The sequence below is a fragment of the Sinocyclocheilus anshuiensis genome, unplaced genomic scaffold (genome assembly GCF_001515605.1).
Source record: "Sinocyclocheilus anshuiensis isolate Anshui unplaced genomic scaffold, SAMN03320099.WGS_v1.1 scaffold652, whole genome shotgun sequence".
Classification (NCBI taxonomy): domain Eukaryota; kingdom Metazoa; phylum Chordata; class Actinopteri; order Cypriniformes; family Cyprinidae; genus Sinocyclocheilus; species Sinocyclocheilus anshuiensis.
Genome location: NW_015555769.1, coordinates 136,580 through 137,559, shown reverse-complemented (window position 1 = coordinate 137,559; position 980 = coordinate 136,580). Strand labels below are relative to the sequence as shown.

The window sequence follows — 980 nt, the reverse complement described above, 5'->3', positions numbered from 1 at the left end:
GGTTTGTGAGTGAGTGAGTGTGTGTGTGTGTGTGTGTGTGTGTGTGTGTGTGTGTGTGTGTTCATATGTGCCGTTGGCCGTTCACTAACAGAAACAGATTCTATCTTCTTGAATTTACACCACAATATGTAACCATTAGTTCAGCTCATCCTGCAGGGGGCAGTAATGTGTCACCATCCACACAATCCCTCACATACATTAATAATCAATCTCAAATTCTAAATGATTTTTCAAGCATTGCTCATTTGACTAATGAAGTCATCCTGCTGAATTCACTAACCGCTCTTTCTCTTATTTCCAGACTGAACTCCATCGATGTGAAGTATCAGATCTGGAAGCTGGGCGTCGTCTTCACTGATAACGTCAGTACCTGCTCCGCATATGTGTGTGTGTGTGTGTGTGTGTGTGCTGGTTTGGTCAGGTCTGATCTGGGTTGTGTGATGATGTGTCCTGCAGTCGTTCCTGTATCTGGCCTGGTACATGAGCATGTCCATCCTCGGACACTACAATAACTTCTTCTTTGCCGCCCACCTACTGGACATCGCCATGGGCTTCAAGACCCTCAGAACCATCCTGTCCTCCGTCACACACAACGGCAAACAGGTACCGCTGAACTCTCCCGCGGTTAACCACGCTATCCGTCTGTCCATCTATTTGTTCAGTGTGTTCGGGGGTCATTTTAATAACTCGAGGTTCTGTAATAAGCTCTGCTTACACATTAGAGACACATACAGCTGTATTCAAATTGTTAATATATCAAAAATAGAAATTAAACATTGCAAAATAAAAAATACAAATTAAACAATTCTGTTGCGTGTTGTAGCACCTGAGGGCCTCACAGTTTGAGACGCTCTGATGAAGATTGATTATTCAGAACAGACACACACACATATGAGCTCAGTGATGCTGAATTAACTCTGTGTGTGTGTGTGTGTGTGTGTGTGTGTGTGTGTGTGTGTGTGTGTGTGTGTGTGTGTGTG

At 43.9% G+C, this 980-nt stretch overlaps 1 protein-coding gene across 1 annotated transcript in view; it reads left to right on the top strand.

Annotated features, from left to right (window-relative positions):
- Positions 1-980, top strand: part of ryr2a (ryanodine receptor 2a (cardiac)) — a 124,207-nt gene that overhangs the window by 118,203 nt on the left and 5,024 nt on the right. The window contains exons 93-94 of the mRNA XM_016468347.1: positions 302-362; positions 457-603. Coding sequence (XP_016323833.1) covers positions 302-362; positions 457-603 — 208 coding nt within the window. The remainder of the gene's footprint in view (positions 1-301; positions 363-456; positions 604-980) is intronic.